The sequence below is a fragment of the Astatotilapia calliptera genome, chromosome 15 (assembly GCF_964374335.1).
Source record: "Astatotilapia calliptera chromosome 15, fAstCal68.1, whole genome shotgun sequence".
Taxonomy (NCBI): Eukaryota; Metazoa; Chordata; class Actinopteri; order Cichliformes; family Cichlidae; genus Astatotilapia; species Astatotilapia calliptera.
In genome coordinates, this window is record NC_137436.1 from 40,845,172 (window position 1) to 40,867,861 (window position 22,690).

At 40.8% G+C, this 22,690-nt stretch overlaps 2 protein-coding genes across 5 annotated transcripts in view; one reads left to right on the plus strand and one right to left on the minus strand.

Annotated features, from left to right (window-relative positions):
- The window catches only part of LOC145420475 (uncharacterized), a 262,367-nt gene that overhangs the window by 67,689 nt on the left and 171,988 nt on the right, over positions 1–22,690 (plus strand). The gene's annotated exons all lie outside the window — the stretch shown is intronic.
- The window catches only part of ptprfa (protein tyrosine phosphatase receptor type Fa), a 259,648-nt gene that overhangs the window by 14,408 nt on the left and 222,550 nt on the right, over positions 1–22,690 (minus strand). For 2 of the 4 annotated variants that reach the window (XM_080289754.1, XM_080289755.1), the window contains 6 exons: positions 18,887–18,919; positions 18,223–18,320; positions 9,972–10,095; positions 9,704–9,879; positions 5,793–5,912; positions 3,316–3,470 (listed from right to left, as the gene is read on the minus strand). In XM_080289754.1, the coding sequence (XP_080145880.1) occupies positions 3,316–3,470; positions 5,793–5,912; positions 9,704–9,879; positions 9,972–10,095; positions 18,223–18,320; positions 18,887–18,919 (706 nt within the window). The remainder of the gene's footprint in view (positions 1–3,315; positions 3,471–5,792; positions 5,913–9,703; positions 9,880–9,971; positions 10,096–18,222; positions 18,321–18,886; positions 18,920–22,690) is intronic. The other 2 variants (XM_080289757.1, XM_080289756.1) reach the window with 1 other exon arrangement.

Consider the following 22,690-nt stretch of genomic DNA (forward strand, 5'->3'; position numbering starts at 1 on the left):
ATTCTATTGTGTGGCAGAAGTAAAGCGATTACTCTACAACCTTGATTTTAGTGAATGGACCAAACTGCTGTGAGCCATTTGAAGAACAGTCCATATCCAAAAATGTATTGTTTTGAACATATAAACAGGACAAGAGCTTTCAGAGTATATCATTGTATTATTTGCCATTATTTGGTTCCATCTACAATGTTGTGCTGTGGACGACGAGGCCCACAGATTGCACCGTGAGCACTGCAGGATGTCAGGGTTACAGGATGACTGTGGGTTTTAAAGTGCAGCTCAGGACCTCTGCATACGTGCTCATGTACTTATTGTGTTATAAATAAAAATACCTGCAGTTTATATCTAACATCCCCTTATGGGAATATATGAATTCTGGATTTGTGCTGCAGAATTGGAAATGGAAAAGCCAGATACGGTTCTCTGACTTTATGGAAATGTAATATCTGTTCCATAAGGAAGAAATATATTTGCTTTTTGTGTCTAAATTTGTACAGTATAAGCAGACCAGTCATTTGAGATGCAGAAAAAAGAAGAAAAATCTATTTCCTGCTCGCCTTAGAACAGTTTCCATCCTTAATGTTAATAAATGGGTATTTTTTTTAATCACTGTTATTTAATTATAAATTGTTAGTTAACAAAATTAACAAACATAATAATGTGTAGTAGTTATTAACTTGTTTGTAGAACATTATTGTATCTGATTATTAAAATGATAAAAAAGCAGTTTCTGTATTTTTTAATTTTATTGACTGTTAAATACAAAATAATGAAAGTTCCTGAACAGTTAATATAAGGTGAGAGTACAAAATGAAACCATACATTTTAAGATTGTACCTTTTATGTTGTAACTGGTGTTTTATGCAGGTTGATAAAAAACGGAGGAAACAAACATCCAAAAGCTGCCGCGGCACATGGGAGTCCCTGACGACAGCTATATGTCACTTCCTGTTTCTACACGACCTTCAGCAGTGTCCGTTTTGAATTTTAAGCTGACTTTGAAAGGACGGCAGAGGAGAATGAAATCACGAGGGAACAGTTCGTTCATGCGTTCAGCATGTCGTGACATTAAAACGAACCTTCGCTGAGAGCAGACTAATGAAGAAGAAAGAGTTCTGCTGGCCAAGAGCCGCATAAAAGCGGAAACATTTCCAGGACAAAGAAAAGCGTATAAACGATATTATTATTTTTTCCTCCCAATGCAGCAGATGGCCCCGCCCCTCCCTGACGCCGGTCCTGCCGCAGGCTTCTTCCTGTGAAACGGGAGTTTCTCCTTCCCACTGTTGCCAAGTGCTTGCTCACAGGGAATCATCTGCTTGTCAGGCTTTTCTCTGCATTATTGTCACATGAAGCACCTTTAGGCAGCCGTTGTTCTGATTTGGTGCCATATAAATCTGGTGGAGAAGTATAGATGTTAGAGTCTGTGTGTTTTGCTGGTGTCTGAGTCCTTACTTTGCAGGCTTAGCTTTGTGTTTGGGTCTTTCTGTACTTTAGTATTCATAGTTTGGACTCTGATACTCACGGACTGGCTTCTTTTGTTTGTTTGTGATTTTGGTTTATTCCATTCTTATCACCCTCAGTGTTTCCTCACTGTATGTTATGTTGTAGTGTGATGTTTGTTTATTTAATAGTCCTTCTTTTGGCTATTTATTTATTTTGTCTTTCTGATAGTTTTACTTCTCCTGTCCTGTGTTCAATTATCCATGATTATCTCATGTGTAAATCTATAATCAAGCCGTCCCCCTTTATCCATGTCTTAGCATTTATCTACCCTCCCTGTGTGGCTTGTTTGTGTATTTCGTCTTTCCCCAGTGGACTTACTATTTTTGGTTCTGTGCATGAACCTAATAAATGTGTTTTTCTGTTTTACCCCTGCCTGCTTCTGAGTCCTGCATTTGGGTCCCTTTTCCTGCACTATATGACAGCAGAAACAGGAAGTGACATCCATCCAGCATAAGGGACTCTGTTCCCTCCATTTAAAGACAAATAAACGACATTTTTTGTAAAGTGAAATAATGCGTTGTTGGCGATTCTTTTGTAACAGGAAGGCTGTACAGTATTCTGATTTACAGAATCAAATACATTTCTGTTCATTTGACCAACTTAACTCATTCTTGTAAACAGATCAATGGATTTCAATTATAAACCATGTTGTATGTGAACACATGAGACCATGATGAATAACACACTGCCACATTAGGGCGTAGAGTAAAATATGCACAGTAGTTGTTTTTCTCCAGTTTCCTCCGTTTGCTTTGCTTTTTCTTTATTACAGGTTGGAGACTAAATGCAGTATGAGCTTTAGATACTGAAGTATTTCAGTGCTACACTTTGAAATCACTGATCCCACTTCTTCACAGAAGAAGTGGTGTGAAGGTCCTTCAGACAGCAGGGAGGGAGCACGCTGCCTACAGAAAACTGGACTGGCTTTTCAGATCCTTGCCCCTGTTGTTCCTTTGATAAGTCTGGTTTAAAGCTCCCCAGATCAGCTGGGTTGGTAAACATGAGTGTGCTGTGTGCAGCGTACGAAAACACTTTGAAGGATTTCTGTTTTCTTTCGGCACAACACATTTTCTTTGATGGGTTAGCTGTGAGGAACGTTCAGCACTTAAAGCAAAGTATTTAAACAGAATCGCTGCTCTTGGCTTAATGGTGTTAGTATGCTTTGAACAAACTAGGTTGCGACTTATTGTCCAAGCATGTCTAAAGGCAGATTAATGTTTACACTGGAAATTGGGGTGAAAAGGCTTCTGTGAGAGCTTCCTCCAGGCTGCATCTCTGTCTGCCTGATTCACCTCTAGCACTTTGGTGTATTTGCATTTGTGTTCATAGAGAAATAAATTGCACAAATGCAAATGTCAGGCACGGACGTACCAACAGTGTTTAAAACTCACTTTTATCTTCGTTCTAAAATGATTGCGCCGTAGCTGAGAAAAAGGTTCAGCTGGTTTTGTAACAAGATCAATGTTAGCCTGAGACGAAGTTAAAAAATATTAGAAATTTAGGATAATATCAGACTTCAGCTACAACGTTCTCACACAAGACTTGAATAAATAAATGAATGAATTACTAAACAATACAGATCAACAGATGGAGACAGAAAACAGGCAAAGCAAATAAGTATAATAAATCAATATCACACAGAGTAGCTGTGAAAACCTTGCAAGATGCAAGAGCGTGCATGTCCCTTAAAGGGGGCTGGTTACTGGTTTGAGAGTTGCATACACGAAGATGGTTTCCAGCAATGTCACATGATCTGAAACAATAGTTTTTGAGCATGCTGCAGTATTTGTGTTAATGTAAGATAAGGTCTACCTGCAGTGAACCACCATGGGTCCGGCATCTTGAGGATTGCAGGACTTGATTCTGCGTAGAAAGGCCAGTGTTGGGGTCGGATACTCAGGGACTCCATGGTCCGGCCAAGCCAGAAACTGGAACTGTCGAACTTCTCTTTTTTCACTGGAGCCATTCTGTTGACACATTTACTCAAGTTTGTCACTCATAAAAACAGACCCCAACACACTAATGTGATTATGAGGCTAAAAGATTCACTGGCATAAATTCGATTATCTGAATGATTAATGCAAGAACTTCTTATTATTTGTGCATCACAAATGCACTCTGAGCTGCACTCAGAAGCACACAAAGTGTCCTTGGTGTATGATGACGTTTTCATAGCTTTATCAGTGACAAACATAATATCAGGCACAACACATTTTTTTTCCCCAATTCAGGCACCAAGGCCACAATCTGCTTAGACCAGGGGTGTCCAAGCTCGCGGTCCATTTTTAATTGGCCCGCAAGTAATTTCATAAATAGAATAGCCGCACTGAGTGTATTGCACTTCTTAGTTTTAACACCAGGGGGAGCTACTGTTGATCAAGGCAGTTGCTCCACCAAAAAGGACATCACAGAAGAAATTTACCCCCAAGTTACTAAACAGGGCAGAACCAAAGAAGCGAAAAGTAGAAAGTGAGTGCAGAAAATTTCAGACACGGTGGGAGAGTGAAGATTTCTTCAAAGAACTCAAGGGGAACCGTGTCTGTTTGATCTGCACTGAGACTGTGGTAGTTATGAAAGAGGATAATGTACGACGTCATTATGAAACCAAACATCAGGCCTGTGCAGCCGACACTGGTGCTGAGCCAGAGCAGAAAGTAACTCTCCTGCAGGGTCAGCAGCAGTATTTATTTCGTGCTCAAATTGTCCAGGAAAAGGCTCCAATAGCGAGCTGTGAGGTCGCCCAACTCATCGCGAGACATGGCGAGCCTTTTTCAGATGGAGACCTCATCAAACATGGAAACCATGTAACACGGCCTCGTTAAAGTCACCGAAATAATGTGTCCGAAAAAGTGCAGAACTTCAACAACGTCAGCGTGTCCAGAAATCCAGTCGTGCGACTCACTGAAGACTCGTCAGCCAACATTAAACTGCAACTTTCTGCAGGGAGTGGACGAGAGCACGAGCGCTTTAAAAATATATTCCACAGTACCCGTGTGTTAATAAGCATGCATGTGCAGATACACATGCTTCAAATATCAATGATGCGCATCAATTCTGTCACTACCCTGCTTTTGCACCACTTTCTTATCTGCATTTTTCTTGTTAACACACAGAGTAATACAGTAAAGTTAAGGTTATATACCTAATTTCTAGTAAGTGGCCCCGCCCCTCCTATATTTTTATGTATGTGGCCCTCAGTGAAAAAGGTTTGGACACCCCTGGCTTAGACTCTTAAGTACTTTCTAGACAAGAAAGAATATTTTCTATCCTTTTAAAGCTGCGGAAGCCTTAATCAGCACGGAGTGCTGCAGGGATGACCTTTTTTGTAGGCCAACCCAGAAGGTAGCATGTCTTTAGCATCCCAATGACTCCTTTGTCAGTTCCTTATAAAAAAGTATGTGGCTTTTGGATTATCAGAGAAAAAAGGTTCTGTGGGAAACACTAGTTTATAATACTTGCACACTGGTGAGCAGAATTAGGTCCATGAGCTAAAGACATTTTGTGATTTGCAATTGCGAGAGTTCAGCAATCTGTTTGTTAAGTGATTAAATTATGATCCTGTTTCCATTTTTCCTCGGATGTATGAAGCAGTCTCAGATCATTTTACTGAAATTGAAAAAATTTGGACTTGTTTTCGTTCTTTGTTATGCTTCAGTTTTTATTTGCTTTTGAACAATGAAGGATCTGGAAACGACTGATGAAGCGAAACTTAACAAGCGGATAAAAAATGACTCTCCTTTGTTTGCTGAAAGTAAACTGAATATACAGGGTGGAAATACAGATACTTAGTTTATTAGTATTGGTGTTTAATTTTTCTACGTATTTTTTATATGTCTGGGTCTACTGTTAGTGAAAAATAGTGACTGATGTGATTTAACCTCCACCAGGCGGTTGCCAAACTGCATAGCATAAATTTAGAGATAGGTTACAGTTAAGCCGTATGCTAACGAAGCTTAATCTCAACAACAGAAGATTCTAACTTTTAAGCAATTTTCAAACAGTCCAGTGGACTAAGATGTGACGCTGGCTTCCAGCCATACCACCCTGAGCACACCCAGTCTTGTCTGAGCTTGGAAGCTAAGCTGGGTTGGTCCTGGTTAGTGTTTGGATGGGAGGTCGCTTGTGCAGCTGTGGGCTCAGTAGACAGAACTGGTCGTCTACTAATTGGAAAGTCAGAGGTTTGATCCCTGATCTGCAAGTCAAAGTATCCTTGTACCAGATACTGAACCCTGAGTTGCTCCTGGTGATCTGTGTAACTAAATGAATCAACAGCAACATGGTGGTCTTACCTTATAGAGGGCAAACGTTCTCACACTGTACGTAGCCAGCTCCAGCGTGTCCAACATGGTCACTTGAATCATCCCGTACGTCTCCGTGCCTCGACTGGGCCAATACTGGTCACATTTCACCTACAAACAGAGACAACGTAAAGGACTATTTAGCTCTACAACCAGTGGTGTTGGAAGTGGAGTAGGTGTTGATAGAGAGATTGGTTGGTGCAGTATCTGCAGTGATGTGACTGCTGTGCTGGACTCAGCTGGTGAAAAGAGAGAGCTGGAGATGACCTTACCTTTGGCCTCAAGCTGTAGACAGTGACTGAAAGAACAGGATCATATATGCACATGACTGAAACAAGCACCTTTCTAAAGGTGTCTGGTCTCAGGTAATACCTTGGTATCCCTCTGGAAGAGCTGAAAGAGGGGGCTGGGGAGAGGGAGGTCTGGGCATCTCTTCTGAGATTGCTGGCCTGTGACCTGGACACCTGAAATGTGGCCCTTATTTGCAGTGTTTTTGGCCACCGTTGGTCTAAACGAATGGTATTGACTCAGGGTAAGTTTGGCTTCCTCAACTACGTTCCACTGTAGACGGTGGAACTTGTGGTATTTGGGGCACAGCACATTTACCAGGGCTATATCAAAGCTAAAAGTACCATAAGTATTCTAGATTAGGCCCAGACATACATGCCATTGGGATACCTTTTTTATCACATGAACTACCAGCAATATCGGGAGAGTTGGGTCGGGTGAAAGCCAGATTTGTTTTTTCCTACACATCAGGAAACAGCCCGGTGTGATGGATATTTAGATTCTCTAATGTTCCTCCATCAGATAATCACGAAAAAGCTCAGGGCTGTGATGCCTGTGTGGAAACAGCTTCTACAGAAAGTAGTAAAATAAGTCCTTATGCATGCTACATGTAAGGATGGAGAACTCAACAATGCTCTCACCTGATTCTCCTGATATATTCATTCCTATATGAAAATGGATTTGGAAAAGGACTCAGTGATTACATTACACAAGATTAGACCATAATCATAATCTTAGACCCTCACAACCCCAAGCTTGCAGGATGATTTACTTCACATGGCCCCCAAATGATTATTGCCAAGGAAGCTGCATGTAATAACTAATAAGAGAAACTTGTTGGTGTGTCTAATGGCAGCCTCTGATTGTATAGTCTGTAAATAATGGCAGGATGTGTTCATTTGATTGTGGGCCATGCACATTAGCAGGAAGTGTGGACAGACAGGTTGTCACCTCTGCTCTCAGGTTAGAGAGCATCTAATATTTGCTGCGCCTCTGGTTGAACCACAGAGGCTGTTATTGGCTCTGGCAGAGGGCTGATGGCCACTGTCACAAATAGTAATGGCACAGTGCTGTGGCACTCAGCTCTGCCCTGTGGTTGTGGAGTTATTAACAGTGAGAATGAGGGTTTCACATCATTACTCACATGAATGCCGTTTCTACCCTGCTACCTGCCATGTGATTCCACAGGCGGCGTGCTGCTGCTGAGCCAAGCTCATCAGTACTGCGAGTGAGCTACGTTCAGAGCAGTAAATCAGAGGATCGACAATCCTCTTCCAGCCTCCTGTCTTATATTCTCCTGTTTGTAATGTATTTTCCATTGTGAGAGAATCAATGAATTTCATCCAGACAGCAATGGAGCAAAATATTAGAAAATATATCAACTGTGCTCTGATATTCTCAAATTATGGGTTGCAGCAAGCCACCACCTCTCTCCCTCCATCAGCTGGGATGATGCGTTTTTGTATGACTACAACATATTGTGTCAAAATCAATAATGCCTCTTTGAAATTTTCATCAAACCCAAAAACCACTTTATTTGTAAGACATTTTGCTCTACATAAAAGACAGGTTCACCTCCACTGCACCTGCACGCTAGCACGATAGTTAACAGGCAATGGAAGTAAAAATGAACATCAATGCTGAAGGAGAGGAGGAAGACCGAGTGCTTCGTTACTGAGTTTAAAGTGAGGCCCAATGTGTGTCACGTTGTATCCACATACCAGCAGAGATACGGAGCTGTGGATGTGAAACGTCCTTGAACTGAAAAGAGGCATACAGCTATAGCACAATATGTTTCTTCAAGCCAAATCTCAAAGTGATGGAGCTCGAAAAGGAGCAACACAAATAACTGACCAGGGATTTTTAGTCTTTTTGCAACTGATGCTCTTTTTGGGGGTCGCTTCGTGTCAGAAGTTTGTATGGTACACATAAACTTGATGGTTGAAGACTTTTTTGTAGTAGCAGAACATTGCACCGATAAGCACTCCTGCCTCACAGGAAGAAAGTTCCTGAAGGTGCTGCTGTGCAGATTTGCTCTGCCCGCTTCCTCACACAGTCCACAGATATGGTGTCAGGCTCATTGGTGATTCTTAATAGGTCACATGCAAGAGTCTATGCTTGTCTGTCTTTCTGCATTAGTCATGTGATGGGGACTATCAGCTTGCCCAGAGTGTATTTCACCTGAACAGCCAGGATAGCCTCCAGGAGATATGGTCCATGTGAGCCTAAGCTTGATAATTAGGAAAGTGATGCCAGAGGACTAAAGCAGTCTGACACCCTTGGTTCACACACAGTCACTTACGTGTCAGGCAACTTTGTGCAGTTTGTAGTTTTCTAAATTCAACTGGACATATTCCTTTAACTTTAACTGGCAAAAACTTCATGAAGTTCTTCATAAATAAAACTGCAGCTATTAGTGAAAAAACATTTACAGCTGTCAAGTACAGCAACTGTAATAACTCCTGATATTTACTTATATTATAACGTTAAAGATTTCTTCCTCTAAACCATCAATGTGGCTTTCAGACCCCATTCCTAGAAGACCGCTCAAAGAAGCTTCCCCATTAATTATTGTTTTTAAATTTTAAATATGATGAATCTATTGCTTAATGGGCTACAGTCCACGGGCTTTTAAGGTGCTGCTAATTAAACCGTTACTTTATAAAAGCCTTTACTTGACTCAGCTGTGTAAGCTAACCACAGACCAATTTATAACCTTCCTTTTATTTCAAACGTTTTTGAAAACGTAGCTGACAAACACCGAACTGATCAGCTGCAGACAAATGTTTGAGTCCGATTCAGAATTCATCTCAGCACAGAAACAGCATGAATGAAGGTTACAAATGATCTTCTTTTGAGAGTCTCCTTCATATACTTTATTTTTGTAATTATGTACCGAACCACATATATATTATATATGGAATCACAGGGTTATGTGCTGGGACCAGGTCCACTTACATTATACATGCTCCCAGTCTGGATTTGGGAGACAGCCTCTCTACATTTAAGATCAGGCTTAAAACTTTTCTTTTTAGATAAAGTTTATAGTTAGGACTGGATCACATGACTCTGCATGCTCTCTTAGTTGTGCTGCAGTGGGTCTAGGCTGCTAGTGTTCTGTTATTGTTTATTGTTCTCTGTCTGCATTAGAGCTGCAAGTCTGCAAACATACACAGCCAAAGTGCACAGGATGCTACAAGCAGAGCGTCCCTGCATGTTAGACAGAGGTGTGTTTAGTGTTTATTATGTGTTTTTGATTGGAACTGCTGTAAAACAGACAGAAAACAACGTTTTATTTCCATTAACACCAGCCTCTCTCCTTACTCGCTGTCTAGCCTGCTAAACCTCAGCCACTGTCTGTCTCTTATCCACCACTCCAGATTTGAAATTTGACATCTTTCCCACTTTTTGTGCTTCTATTCATCTGGTTTTGTCTAGGTCGCTTGGTTTTGAGGTTGTTCAGGTTGTTCTGGTTTCAGATGCCCCACGCAGGAGATTCTCCCAGAGTATATAACTTCTTTAACCCCCAAAAAATAGCCCTGAAGGAAGTGCCAGAAAAAGCTTTATGTTTAGGTTCAGGCCATAAAAAACTGTCTGAAATGAATGGAGCTCACCCGTGACTTCTCCTCCAGGCGAGTCATCATAACGATGGTGCACGTCCTCTGCTCCCATACCATCCTCCAGAAGTCACTTAGCGTCTCTGGCAGCGGACCCTGGGTAGCGATGTAAGCGTTCTGTTTCCTGTACCCGTCAATGTAGTTGGCATTTATATAGTCACTACCTGGAACTCCTTAAGCAAGAAGCACAGTTGGACATAATGAGCAAACAAAAACAAATGGCAGCAGATCAGAAAATGGAGGTCGACTACTGCTTGTTTCTCACCGTCCACGGGTGTGAGGATGACCCTGGAGTGGTCGTAAGCAATAACATTTGCATAACGGTTCTTTGGCTTGTTGACCTCCAGGTTGGAGTGCTCCCAGGTGAACTGCTGTCCTGGATCAATAGACTGGACACACAAGCGTTGGGAGTGAGAGGTGGGTGAGAGAGCATCTTTACTCTTCTTTGAGAGAAGAGTGCAGGCCGATATATGTGACATAAATTCATCATCCCTCCTTCAGCCTGCAGCTCCATCACCTGGTTGATCTTTAAGCCCCTGAATCCACATTCCACTCCTAAAATCTCATCCACCCACCCACCCACCCACCTACTGGTTCGGTGTGTGGTGAATCAAGGAAAGCACTGAGGTGAGGTTTAGGACAATGGCCTTAGACATGTCTTTTTCCTCATATGAGACTGAACGATGGGGACCACTTGCATCATATTTAAAGTGAAGAGATAAGGACCTGTGTTCGATTTTATTTCTCGGTACCAACGGTAAGGCAGAGGCAGGAAAGCAGTCAAACTCTAGTGAGATGGGGGTCGCTGTATTATATGAGCCGGCTGAAAAGCACCTGTGAGCAGAGGTAGAGACGCAGAGACTCACAGGAGAACAGCAAAACAAGTTACTGCTGAAGCCTAAATTATGCAAAAGTATAATGATCAGAGGCTCAGGAATGACTCATCAACTACTTAAGCTGCATAATTGAATTTGCTGAAATATGTAGTGCAGAGTCACTGCTTCAGGTGACATTTCAAAGCTGAGCAGGATGAAGTCAGTGAGCAACTACATTATGTTTGCTACCCTGATATCAACCTTTAGCTACATCATCTTGTCGGAACAATTTCATTGGACAATTTACGTATAGATTTGAAACAGTAGTTGAATGCATGGTTGGGCCAACAGAAAATATCATGTCAAAAGGAAATTATTGGATTACTAAGTGATGTTTATTGAGTCAAACCAGGTGCAAGAAAAAGGCACAAATACTTCCAGCAACACATAAGAAGGGCACTAGAGAGCAAGGTCACGCCACATGTGCTGTTTTAAAGAAGCTCTGCAGAAAGTCACTGTTTTTAACGACTCCACTGAGCGGCTTTTTGTTTATGCAGTCGCCCAACAAAGGAAAGAACCTCAGTTTAATGTGGGAGGAAACACAAATCAAATGAACAAAGTTCATTTTGACCTGATGAAGAAACCAGTGTCAGCTTTATTTGTTTTTAAGTTGCTGCCTAATCACCCGGTTTGGCTATTAGTTGGGGTTCAGTGACTTTGACAGGCGGACTTGAGGAACCTGCCAGTCTTTCAATTAGCGTGCGAGCCGTTCTGCCTCCTTTACCTCTGCTGCACTCGTGAGCTGATATGAACCAGGCAGGTTTACTGCCTGTTAACAGTCTCTATCGATTGCTGGCTGTGAGCACAGGCACAGGTTTAACTGAAATGGCATTCTGCATACTGTTATTCTTGATTGATCTTTTATGCTCCAACTGCTTATCTCCCATCACCTGGAAAAAAAGAAATCTCACACACACACTTGTAAATAAACACACAGATACCGATGCACGGGAAAAATGAATCGGTGGCGAGGGCTCTAATATCCTGCTGCTTTTTCTCTTTCTGACTGGCTGCATAGCTGCTCAGCGCTGCGCTCTACAACTGATAATAATGACAATGGGGAAACAGGTTGAAAGCACATCTTATTTAACAGCCTGTTAGGTAAGGCTTCCAGTACACTGCACTGACAAACCACTCACATTACTGCTAATGTGCTCCGCCTACATGTAGATCAGTTACTGCGATGACAGCGTAATCACTATCTGCGCTTCTACAAACAAAAAAAACAAAGCAGGTAAACACAGAGAGAGGAACAGGCCTCTGTGAAGCACATGCATGTGACAGGGTTAGCTCACACTCAGTGTGTGCAGATTTAGTGGACTGCAATTTATAACTGATTTACCTTTAATACACTAAATCCCCCCAAACGGCACAGGCACACATTACATCTATTTTATTTCACACTGTTGTTCAAACATACATAAATGTGTTCTTTGTTCACATCTTCTACAACCAGGGTTTTCCAAGTACGCCTTGTTTGCTAATTGCAGCCCTCAGCGATGTTTTGTGCGGCTTACAGCTGAATGGAAAAAGAAACTACTATGAATGTCATTCAGTCAGAGTTAAAGTCACATAAATTCATGATTACGAATGAGTACATTTCAAACAATCTAACCTCGGTAGAGGTTTAAACACTATCTATGTACAGGAAAACTGGTATTGGCAACATAAACCATCAAACATTAGCCACAAGTAACACTTACAAAACCAAATTCCAAATCTAAAGTGATTAGACTGACCAAAGACATTATGGGAGATATGGACAAAACAGCCAAGATTACTACGGGAGTTTTACGCTCCTCCTGCAGGCATGCATTTGGTTAGAGTGTTGATGTCGCCTGTGTTTTTGGTACTGTTTTAAACTTGCATTCATTGCAATGGCCACAAAAAGTTGAAAAAATAAGCTGCAAAACTATGTTTTAAGACTTTATACTTTGTTACAGATACGGACATCTGGAGACTCGCTAGTAGTCATTCCTGTTACAGTTTCTTAAAGTCCACCTAAATTATGCTGCCTGGGTCGTGTGCATAGTTGGTGCATTGTACAAACACACAGCCATGCTGACCATCAGCAAAGACCAACTAGATGCTCAGCGTCTGAGGCAACGCTAGCAGGCTAAAGTATAAACCTTACTGTATGTGAAAATACCCCACTGCTCATTTGATACATCACCTCAGGAAACACTTGCCGGACACATTTATAATCTCACTAACTAGTTTCACGTCTTATTAAATATAACATGACGTTCATTTTCTAATTTAGGGTCTCATTTAGAGGAAAAGAGACGGTACAGCTGGATAAGCTTCAGTTCGTGGCTACATTTTGATTGACTAGTCACTGCTGTATGTAATGTTTTTATTATACAGCTGGTATAAGGAACATATCTTATTCCTGCAGACATTCAACATAGTTTTCTTTTTCTTAGTTTTCAGATTAGAGGTAATATCAGATGTTTTTACTACTCTGTGTTTCAACTTTAGCTTTTTTTAAACTAAACCCATAACCTGTTTTACTAAATTAAAAAAAAGCTTGAATACACTGATGTCATATGTAAACTAGCGCTGCCACAAACGATTATTTTGATAGTCGACTAGTCACCGATTATTTCTGCGATTAGTCGACTAATCAGATCATCATCCATTGGATGTAAAACGTACAGCTTATTGCACCAGCAGCATCTGCTCTTATATAACTATCATTAGCTTACAGCTTTAAGTGTTTAAGGTCTGTGCTAACTAACAATAAAGACAAGATGATAGTTTATTACATTTTAATGAAGTTTTCAGATTGTTTCGGTGAAGTTTAATAAACTCCTTGCTATCTAAAATATAACAGGACACCGGAGTAAATTCTCCAGCATCTCACACTTCTGATGATCAGCTGTCTGCTTGACGTTTATTCAGCTGTGTAAAAATTATAACTTTAATCTCAGCCAAACAGGAACAAATAAAATACTGAAAAAAGCCAAACAATAACATTTTTAAGTTATCTAAGTGACTTATATATCATGTTTAACCTGAGTAGTGAAAGACAGCGGTGGGTTTGAAAACGATTTGCTGGGAGTCCGGTGTTCTCACGGCGCTAGTTAGCCTTGCCCCCGGCTAGCTATCGAGCTAGTGGGTAACAGACGTCTCCGAAAACGTCGGAGCGCTTTTGAAAATATGCGGTGTCCTGATAAACTGAGCAGATATTTGAGGTTCACACAGCTACATTCTCGCCTGAAAATATGTTAAACGTTTATTTTGTGACCCATAAAGAATAATAAGAGTAATATTAAAACTAACTAGCTGCCGCCATTGTTGGAAACTGAGCTGGGCTGCGCTATGAATTCTGGGACACAGCTTCCTCTTCGGGGTTTAACGGCAGCTGGCATCCTTGTACATGCAGTGCTGCCATCTTCTGTTTCAGTCCGTTATTACACTCTTAAATCCTGCTACTTATTCCTGCGTCTTTTGGGATCTTACAAAGCTTCAAACGACGCGTCGACTATTAAATCAGTCGTCAACGATTTTGATAGTTGACGTAATCGTGACTAGTCGACTAATCGTGGCAGCCCTGATGTAAACACAGCTTCATTAATAACACCTCAGCTGTAGTTAAGTGTAGATTATCTTGAGTGCACACACACAGCATTGCAGAGGTTACACATTCCTGCTCAGTAGGCAGCTGGTGTTGGTTTTGGTTTGTTTCTTTTGGTTCATCTTTGAACAAAGTTTCAAACCCCCCCACTGTCACCACCCCGCCTGCTGTGCAGGCAGCAGAAGCCAGAAAATGAAATAAAAAAGAAGCAGTGACAGTCACACTGCAGCACAGGCATCAGTACTTGTGATTGACTGGAAGTTCAGCAAAAATATTTTAGATAACATCATCAACAGACACATCAGTTTTTAATATACGATTAGTTCCCAGATGATTTACTGACAGTGGCATAAAACATCTCCTCCTGTGTTATGTTTTCTGTGCAAGTGACCCGAGATAGTTCTAATGCACTCTGAGCAGCTGCCCATCCTAAAAATTCATTTTAATAATTGACACAGCAGAAAAACACAGACGTGCTTTAATGCTGACTGTGTTGCACCTATGGGAGGCCCGGCTGTGGTACACACAGGTTCACTGCCATGCTTTACTGAGACATTTAAAGGGACTCAAATGAAATTCGTTTCGCCTGGTGTTTGTGAGGTGGAAAAGGCCTGGAGCAGCAGCGTGGGCAGTTTTCATGGCAGTGCTGAGGGCAGCAGATATGAAACAGATCTTTCAACAGAGCTGTGTTAGGCTGCCTTTCCCTTTCAGTCACATGCTGTTCTACTGGTTCCAGTTTCAAATAATGAGGTCAATCTATGTGAAAATAATTAATGCCTTTAAGCCAGAAGCTCAGGGTTCAGACTGAAATGAGTTTTCTACTCTTTGATCTGCACGATGTTATAAAAGATATTCCCGTGTCATCTATTAGTCCCTGGATTTTTCAGTCTGCATATTGTCCTTGAGGATGAATCCCAAATTGTCTGGATGAATAGACCGCACCCATCAGGGTGGGTGCGGTCTATTCACCCCAGGCACACAGTTCTAGCTGTCAGCACAGAAGCCCCGCCTGTAATCCTTTCAAAACTTCTTTTTTTTAAGGGACAACCAATCAGAAGACATTTCGTTCAGAGGGAGGGGGGCTGTCTTGTTTTGGGCAGTGAACAAACTAACAGCGACTGTGACTCATACTACTCTAGAAGAGTCCACGAATAAAAATGTTGAGGTTGAGTTAGAAATGATCATATTAGAAATCCTGTAAGGAGTCCTGAGCATCAGCCCAAAATAAGTTTTACTTGTGCAAACCATTTGATACAGCCAAAATAGCAGATGTAATCATTAATGAAGGGAATCACTGTTTCAGGGCCATATGCGTTATATGAAGTGGTCTCCAGTAGTCCCCAAACAGACTGGCCCATTTATCAGACGTAACAAGCTGTGGGATCCTCTGGCAGGTCTCATTTTAAACACAGCCATTATCAGCTTTTCATTTCAAGCCTTGCTGCTCTCACTGTGGACTAATGACGGGGGCCTCCTTTGCAACAGGACAGGGGACAGTGTGTGTGTGTGTGTGTGTGTGAGTGTGAGTGTGTGTGTGTGTGTGTGAGTGTGTGTGTGTGTGTGTGTGAGTGTGTGTGTGTGTGTGTGTGTGTGAGTGTGAGTGTGTGTGTGTGAGAGTGTGTGTGAGTGTGAGTGTGTGTGTGTGAGAGTGTGTGTGAGAGTGTGTGAGTGTGTGTGTGAGAGTGTGTGTGAGTGTGTGTGTGTGTGTGTGTGTGTGAGTGTGAGTGTGTGAGAGTGTGTGTGAGTGTGAGTGTGTGTGTGTGAGAGTGTGTGTGTGTGTGTGTGTGTGTGAGTGTGAGTGTGTGTGTGTGTGTGTGTGTGAGTGTGTGTGAGTGTGTGTGTGTGAGACCTTATGCTTCTGTCACTTCTGTCCTGATCAAAGTTTAATGAACTCTTTAGTGCACATGCCTGAGAAGCATCTTACACATCACACACTCAGGATGTCATCACGAGTGGATACAAACACTAAACTTGTTGTCTTCATTACTTATTTTTAAAAAATGGAATTTGAATGAATAATTGCATTTCTTATTCTAAGTCTTGGAGAAAGTTAATAAATGTGCTCTGCATCCATGTTTCATCCACAGTATGGTTTATGGATAAGACCACCTGACATTTTAATGATCTTCTAAACAAGAACATGTCTAAAAAAGTCTCTCTCGGATGCTTGAAGCGATACAGCTGTCACATACCCTAGAAAGTATGTAGATAGCAGTTTGCTGTCATAACAATAACAATGATATTGTTTTTTAACAGTTTACACTTTTGTGATCAGAAATCAAATTTCATTTTCAAAGACATCTAAACCCAGTTTTGTGCATTTCCTTTTCTCCATCTGAACAATCACATTTAACAGATCATTCAAACCAAAATGTTCGTATCTGAACTGAACCGTCTTGTTTTGCAAACAGGACAACTTGTCTGCAGAAAGTTCCCTCCATTGCATCACAGAGGTAAGAAAAAATGGGAAAGGTGGAAAAGTTGATTCAGTTGCTGTTTCATAATTTATATGCCCCCTTCCTTCTGCTGTGCATAAACAGTGCACCCATCTGTCCTGGTTTATCCGCTTGGAAATTCACCACTTTAAATGCAAATTACCTTCCTTTGTAGGACATCAACAAGCCATAATCCCTCACTGGCTCTTACAGTAGGTAAAAGCAGTCGAATATTATTCTTGGAAAGGAAGCAGAGAAGTCATGCATACTTAGCAGCATCCTTTTTTTTGGCTAATCTAAACTTTAACTCTGTAATGCTCGGCCAACACAAATGAAAACATCTCAGGGGGCAAAATGGTTCTTGGAAAATGTGCTGTGTGAGGTATTTTAGTTACAAAATAAAATGCTGATTTTACAGATGCGTTTGTGTAAATATGTATGTTTAAACGTGGACTGAGTGAAACAAACAGTAGGTTTAAAGATGGCTAAAAATCAAGAAAAAGAAAGTTTTGAGTCAGCAAAGGAGATTATTTTCTCTTCACTTCTTCAAGAGGGGCTAAAGATATTATGCCACTGTATTTTATTCAGGCTGATATCAGCTCAGTTTTTAAAAAACAAACAACTGATCTATAGTGTTGACTAGTATAAGGAAATTCACTTATTTATTGTCTTTAAAAAGCACTGACTTATTTTAAGCTCATAATTGGCACCTCCCACACAAAGCTTCCTTTGAGCTAATATTGTTCTATGCAGGTGTAGCTGGAGCAGCATGTTAGTACGAGGCGTCAAACCAGACAAAAGAGAGAGAAGCTACAGGGCTGTCATCAAGGTGGAAAGAGACGATGACTTTCACCACAGGAGAGGTTGAGACTATTCAAGTGCTCGAGAGAAAACAAGTTAAAGATGGTTGAAGGATGAAGAAGCTGCTCATAAAATTAGAACCCAGAAAGTTCGAGATTAACATTCGTAAGTGAGCACTTATTCTAAAGTGACTTTATAATCAATTACTAAGGCGAAGAAGAACTGTTCTGTTTTAAAAAGAGGACAACTGCAAGGACACGCTCACTGAGTATGTGTGTGCTTAGAGTGTGCTTATTCAGAGGAGCAGACTGGTATGAAGAAGCAGACATGCAAACAAAAAAAGGTAAATAAATCATCTGAATCCAGCTGTTTTTGTTAGAAAAAATATATTTCTCAAAAAGCTAGAACATTTTTTTAAGCTAAATTAGGTTCAAAGCCAAAAAGAGCACGTCTTTGTGTTCATGTGAACCCCTCTACACACAGCCGAGAGTATGCAGCAATGACTGCAGTGCAAACTCTGGTAACAGAAAACAACTTTTAGCCAAAACATCAGAAAAACTGATCCAAACAACCTGAAAACTCAGCACTGCATTCACTCAGGTCCGCAGCAATACACCTGGCAATTTACAACTGACCTAATTCTCCATTTTGAACCACGAAGGATCAATTCTCACACTCTTGTACGCCACAGTAATTGTGGCTTTCCTATTACACATCTAGGTCTTTTTCTACGGAAAACTAGCTTATAAAATCTGAAATAACTGACAGTGGCTGAAATGTGCATTGCTTTACTTGAAAGGCGTGTATAAGAGCAGGAACATTTACCTCGTACTCCTGAGAGAAGTGCAGACCATCGTTGGCCTTGAGTCTCTCAATGTGGTCGGCCAGGTCACAAACAGCGATGGGAGGATGTTCCCTCATCCCTGCAGAGACAGCGAGAGTGGTGAGTGCTGTCCATCACAGACACACATGCACAGAAATGTGTGCGCACACAGAGTGCAGATGCATGTTGAAGGCTCAGTGTTAACTGGTCGCAGTGATATGAGGTGACAGTGAGAGTGCTGTGTGCTGAGCAGAGGGATGATGTCTGGCTGTGCAGCTCTTCAACAGCATGCTGTAACCACGCTGCAGATGAGCACCAACTAGCATGCTGATTGGTTAAAGAAATCCCATAAAGCAGTAGGTGAGTGGGAAGGTGGCTGGGGTGCAAAAAATACAGCATTTTTAACTGATGTGGTCAAATATATATGTATATATTTTAACTTAATGGTAGATGTATTGCTTTATTAAATTAGATAGACAGTCTACATTTAGCGCTAATGAAACCCACTTGGTGTAAAATAGCTGACATGGGCAGGTCATGAGAAGAGAAGGTGATGGTGATAAATGGGAGGTCTCTACTTCTAAAGGCTTCTATGTAAAACAGAAAAGGGCACCAGGCGGGAATGAAAGGAAACATTAGTAAAACACAGGAGGATTGAAAACTAACTTGGAGTATTCGGGCAACTGAGGACACTGGAACCTGTGTGGGAAAGATGAGGCAAAACCAAAGCACAGGGGTCAGTTAGGACAAGAGGACACAAGGAACAGTGAGGAAGGAGCTGCCCTACTCAGCAAAGACTTAAGAGACGCTGAACACAACTTTCCCAGATGGCTAAATAACATTTAAAAGAATTTAACATCAGTTTCACTCTAATCAATAAACTGACTGTGCTTCGTATCTGTTTGTTCTTTGGTTTCATTTGAAGTGGTCCGACTCAGCTGTCCATTTTGGGTTAAACTGGGCTGTCTCGGTCCAACATTGCTGTTATTAGCACCTTTGGATGTTTGGTTCTTGGCACTCTTACATCTGTGTTTAACCACAGCTGCCAAGAATAAAACGTCTCCCTTTTTTCATTTTCAAAATGAGGATTTCTTTAGGCAAGGAGCATTAAAGCCTCAAGAAGCTCATCATCTTACTCTTGACACTTAAAGGCCCTTACCCCTGTGTTTGAAGGTCCTTCATTCCCAGTGAAGTATACTTTACATATTTGCTAAGGAGATCTTAATGCAAACGACATTCTTTTAGACACACGTTCATCGTCATCTCACAGACACATTGGTTTAGGTTGGGTGTGATCAATGACTCTGTAACAGAGTCATTGATCACACCCAACCTGAAATTTATTGTAGTGGTGATTTTCTCACTACTGTCCCAGAGAGGAAAAAACAGCTGAAACCAGAAGCATATGTACCAATATATGTAAGATGCATTTAAAAAAACTTGCAGCCATAATAAACCAGCACAGTATCTGTTTAATGCTCTGGACTGAGATGTTTACGTCCTGGAACCTGTCTATGCACAGCAGTAGCCAACGTTTAGCCAACTTTTAGCTTTTTTTGGTTTGTTCTTATTTGATTTAAGTCATGATTGTATTAAAGTGGTTTTACTGTCCCTGTGCCAATAGGAACTTTGTCTTTTCACTTTCATTTAAACAGCAGCTTCAGAACAGCTGCTCAGACTCTGGCCAAGATGGCTGCTTCTAAAAGGATTTGGGCACGATAACCAATCACAAGACCTCAGTAACTCACCCGAGTAATAATATAGTGAACGTCTTTTTGTTTTTTGCCAGTGTTGTAAAATTATTGCAAACTTAATTCACAACTTCAGTCTTTGCTACATTACGAACAAAATCATTTGGGTAAAAAGAATGCTTATTGAACCTGAAATTGCTCGTTGTGATAATTTAAACAATATATGTCATATGTGCTGAATGATACCTGGAACAACAAAACAAAAACCTTCATATTTAGAAGTATGGGTCTGAAAGCAGCATCATAAGAAAATCTGTCACAATTGAGGCTGACCTTGGTGCTGTGGACTGATTGGACTAAAGTCTAAGTTTGATTTTGTGCTAAAGCAAGAAATATGCAATAAATACACTCGACATGAGATCAAAGGTGTTGTTTTAGTTATTGATTTATGATTGCAGCAAATAGGAGAGCAGATCTACTTTATACAGTCCAACCAAGATTAAGATTATGTTGCTGAGAGAACTTTCATTTCCAACAGTGCTTGTTTTGAATAAAATAACTCAAAAATATTACAAAATGGTGCAAATATTAAGACTAAACATGTGTAACTACATGAGAGCACATTGATTAGGTGTGGCCTAACATCGTTGGGCGTGGCCTAACAGTTGAAGAGTGTCCATTTAAGCTACGTGCTGCAAAGACGTCAGGTTGCAACAGAAGCAAAAACACTGAAAGTTTGGAGCGTTTTTGGAGCTTTGATCCAGCGCCTCTGCATCCTCATCTACTCCAATCTCATCCATACTGTAACCAAAATAGCAGCGTGTAGCATAAAATAGAGGCAATCATTAGTAACATGTAACAATTTTATTAACTCGTCACTATATGTGAATTCTGTATATGTGAATGCTTAATAGAAACACTAAAACTTGATGTTGTTCCAACAAGACTTTTATGGTGATGTGTTTGGTGCTGAAGAAGAGATTTTCTTTTTCAGATACAGACTCGTGTTTCCTTATTTTGCTCTGCGCTTTCTTCGGTTGCCACAGATGTCCCAGAATGAGCCTTGGTGGGAAGTTACAACGAGTTTGGCCGCCATTATCTCAGAAGGGAGCAAATTAAAAAACAGCAGAAGCAGTGAGTACCAGCTCGTGTCTGAGTGCGCCTTCAGCCCTGATTGTTTCACAAGCAGGGCAAAAATAATTAGCTCAAGCTGAAGTAGTAACATGCTCAGAGTTCGAGATCATGACCAGACTTGCATTTATTAACGAACATAGTCTTTAAGCACACAAAGCGTTGTTGGTCTTTTGTGTTAGTGTATTCCTGTGTGAATGATTTCCCTTCATTGATAAAACTATTATAACACTTTTTAAATCTGTGGCTTCTGCAGAGTCAGTTTTGTGTCTCCTTGTGTTTTGCATTCATTCATGTTTAGTAGTTACTACGTTATCATCCCTTGTGTATCATGTTTGTTTATGTATTCTTTGAAGCTTTGAGTTGTTTCTGTGTTTCCTGTTTGGTTTCATTGTAACTTTTTGTTTATTTCTTTAAAGTTGTGAACTTTTTGCACCCTTGTGTATCTCTTGTTGTGTTTGAATTGTAGCTAGTGTTTAGTTACTGTTCTCTGTTATTTGAGTTTAGTTTCCTCACAGTTGCCTTTGTTCAGCACAGCTTGTGTATCGCGGTCATCCACCGAGTTAGCTCCTGTTGTACTGCTTTGTGTTTATTTGTACTTTCCCCGTCTCACTGTTTTGATCGTCTGCACCTCTGTCCCAACTGTCTCCAATCCCTTAATCACTCCATGTGTATATATAGTTCTATCTTTGCCTCAGTCTTTCATGCATTTCCTTCTGTGATCTCGTGAGCTTGTTTGGATTATATTGTCTTTAAACTCTGCGTCAGCTTCGTTGAGTGGCCTTCTGTTAAATCAGTCTGCCTACATTGTCTGCATTGGGTTCTTTAACCTGCTTTAGCTCCTGTCTCTTCAAACCCTGTTCCCGTTTCAGAAACCCTACGTTCTTCTGATTGGTTAACTAATTGAAAACTACTGAGGGACAACACCCAGCGACTCATACTGGATCAAATCGTCCATTAATTCCACTGCAATTCATTTAGAAGGTGCACATGAGGCTTACTGCCCTGCTAGACAGACATAAATGGAACTAAATGACAAATATTTAAACTGGAGAAACCTCTAGAGAAAAAACAATGATTATACAGCACGAGTCAGTAGTTTGGACTCCAACCCAAAAACTGCAGATTATCTCTGTGGCAGCATTTGTATTTTATTGATTTAGTTCACCTGATGGCCTTGTCTGTAGAGTGATATAAGGAAGTCCATGATGGAAGTAGAAAATAAAATGAAAAAGCTGTGTGAAGTTTAAATAAATTTATATCATTACTTGTTTTTTGTTTTTTTTTAACATTATCATGTGTTGTATAAACATTATATTAAAGAGGGAAATGAAGATTTTCATAGTTTAATTCTGTTACCTGATATGAACCTGGAAATTCTACAAAAGTAAAATGGCCCCGGTCACCCGAACTGACAACTAAAAGTTGTGGAGCGTTTCCATTTTATTGAAAAAAAAAAAGAGATCACAGTTTGACTTCATTATCATGATATCATCTGTCATTTTTTCCAGTGTTTTGTTATGAGTAACGTCGAGGCCACCCAGCGTGCAGAGGTTGTCAAGTGAGCTGATGAATTTATGCTCGAGTAAACAACATCTGCCAAAATCCCTCCTGCTGCTGCCACCACAGGTAAATGCCACCCATCTCA